Raw genomic sequence first — 2,644 nt, 5'->3', positions numbered from 1 at the left:
TAAATATTTGTAAAATCTTGAGCATATTTCCAGAAGTCTCACCCTTTCAGATATTCTTGTCACCTAGTAAAGATTGCTTACCAAGCTTCAAAGTCAAACTATACTCATTAAACCACATAATTTCTTTTGTTCCCCAAGATTTCCCAAAGGCAGCAAACACAATGAAATCTTTGAAAGATTGAATACTGCCGAGGCAAAATACCGTATTGCAGAATGTCAAACAACCCAGTACTATAAGTTTTAAATATTGCTTTGTTTTGCTTACATCACAACAAACTAATAACAATTAAAGACTCATGTGGTCAATCTTTTAATGTCTTAAATATGACTTATTGAATTTAAATGAACTACAGAAATGCAAACGAACATATTTATAAGCCAATAATCTGGAAAATTCAATAACAGCATTTGCAAAGAGAATAACCTTCACGTTTGTGGTCGTATAGTCTGTGTTGCTTTCCTGAAGGCCTCTTTGATATCTTTGTTTCTCAGGCTATAGATGAGAGGGTTGAGCAGTGGGTTGATCACAGTGTAGAACAGAGCAGCTACTTTGTCCCTCTCTAGGGAGTAGGTGGAACTAGGCCTTGAATACATAAACAACAATGATCCATAGAAGAGCATGACTGAGATGAGGTGGGAAGCACAGGTGGAGAATGCCTTGCGTCTTCCTGAAGCTGAGTGGATTCTCAGGATAGCCAAGAGGATGTTGACATAGGAAATCAGGATAGCAAGAATGCTGGAGAGGACTGTGAAGCCCACCACACCAAGGAGAACTTTTTCATAGACCCTGGTGTCTGTACAGGACATTTTTACCAATGGTGGTACATCACAGAAAAAGTGGTCAATGATATTTTTACCACAAAAACGCAGGCAGAATGTATTGGCAGTATGGGCTATGGCATTCAAAAATCCTCCTATGTAGGAGCCAGCAACAAGCCCAGTACAGAGGGCAGTGGACATGGTACCTGAGTAAAGCAATGGGTTACAAATTGCTGCATGGCGGTCATAAGCCATGGCTGCCAGGAGATAGCATTCAGTGTAGGCTACAACACAGGAAAAAAACAGCTGAGCCCCACATCCAGCCAAGGAAATGCGCTTATCTTCTGAGACACAAATGGCCAGGATTTTGGGGGTATACACAGAGGTATACCAGAAATCCAAAAAAGACAGATTACCAATGAAAAAGTACATAGGCATATGCAAGTGGGAATCAATTCGGATTAAGACAACCAAGGTCATGTTTCCCGACAAGGTTATCAAATAGAGCATCAGAAACATTCCAAATAGAATTGGTTGCCACTGGGGGTCTGCTGAGAAACCCAACAAGATGAATTCAGTCAGGATGGTGCGATTTCCCACGTCCATGTCCACAGAGGTGAAAGCCTGACTATCATGAGAAGGAAAAAGCATCACTTAGTGATTTTTGTATTGACACAAGTTAACAAGGGTATCAATTATTACTAATTTACAAAGCAACAATTACTAAGAAGCTTGTAGATTTTTCTCCCTTACTATCTAGAATTATAGGACTTCAGTCCATGATTTGGAAAAATTACTGGAATTGGAGTCAAAAATAATTTGAAAATTAGGAATTTTGCTTATTAACTATTTAATGCAGAGCAAGTCCCATATGCTCACAAAACATGAAAAAAAAATGAAACTCACAAGGATAACTAATTACTTTCTCTTCTTCTTCTTTTTTTTTTTTTTTTTTTTTTTTTTGGAGACAGAATCTCACTCTGTCACCCAGGCTAGAGTGCAGTGGCATGATCTCCATTCACTACAACCTCTGCCTCCTGGGTTTAAGCAATTCTCCTGCCTCAGCCTCCCGAGTAGTTGGGATTACAGGCGCCCAGCACCACACCCGACTAATTTTTTTATTTTCAGTAGAGACGGCGTTTCACCATGTTGGCCAGGCTGGTCTCAAATTGCTGACCTCAGGTGATCCACCTACCTCAGCCTCCCAAAGTGCTGGGATTACAGGCATGCGCCATCGTACCTGGCTGACTAATAACTTCTTGACAGACTGTCTGATTGAATAAAGAAAACATACATAAAAATAACACAGCCCAATATTGGGTCCATTAGTGGGCACTCAAAAAATTTCACTATCTTTCCATAAGTTATTGAAAACTTCTTATGTGTCAAGTATTTACATTAAGTATTAGATTATTAAAGCTGCTATTTATATTACAAATACAAATACATTTTGACCATGTACCAGTTACTATTCTAATTCTTATACTTAACCCCTTGAGTCTTGGATGGCTTGGTGGTTTGCTTTGGCCAATTGATTGAAAGATAGGCAGCTCCATGTGGATTCAAAGCCTGGATTTCAAGAGGCTTTTTATGTTTCTCTTCTCACTTTTAGCATCCTACCTACCACCACCATGTAAATAAGCCTGGGTTAGTTTGCTGGATAAGACATGTGGCTGTGCTCACTCTGTCACCCCAGCTAACTGCCAGCTGTCCCCGAAACATGCGGGTGGGGCCCTTCTATATGATCCAGTCTACAGTGGTGCTAAGAGCTACCCACAGACATGAGCAAGCCCAGGTGAGAAAAGACAGGCCTGGCATAGGTAGGATTGCCCAAGTGATATGGTGTCTGAGTTCAAAACCAGATCTTCTTACTTGGTGGTTCTGT

General features: G+C 40.4%; 1 protein-coding gene across 1 annotated transcript; it reads right to left on the bottom strand.

The window, feature by feature from the left end:
• Window positions 1-426: 426 nt before the first annotated feature.
• Window positions 427-1,410, bottom strand: LOC105552887 (olfactory receptor 9G4). The gene has a single exon (XM_011998710.1). It carries the CDS (start codon window positions 1,408-1,410, stop codon window positions 427-429), a length of 984 nt encoding a protein of 327 aa, XP_011854100.1.
• Window positions 1,411-2,644: the final 1,234 nt, after the last annotated feature.

Source organism: Mandrillus leucophaeus, unplaced genomic scaffold (assembly GCF_000951045.1).
Source record: "Mandrillus leucophaeus isolate KB7577 unplaced genomic scaffold, Mleu.le_1.0 Scaffold578, whole genome shotgun sequence".
NCBI classification, from domain to species: Eukaryota; Metazoa; Chordata; class Mammalia; order Primates; family Cercopithecidae; genus Mandrillus; species Mandrillus leucophaeus.
Note: the sequence above shows the minus strand (reverse complement) of the source record. Positions and strands in the feature narration are given on the sequence as shown.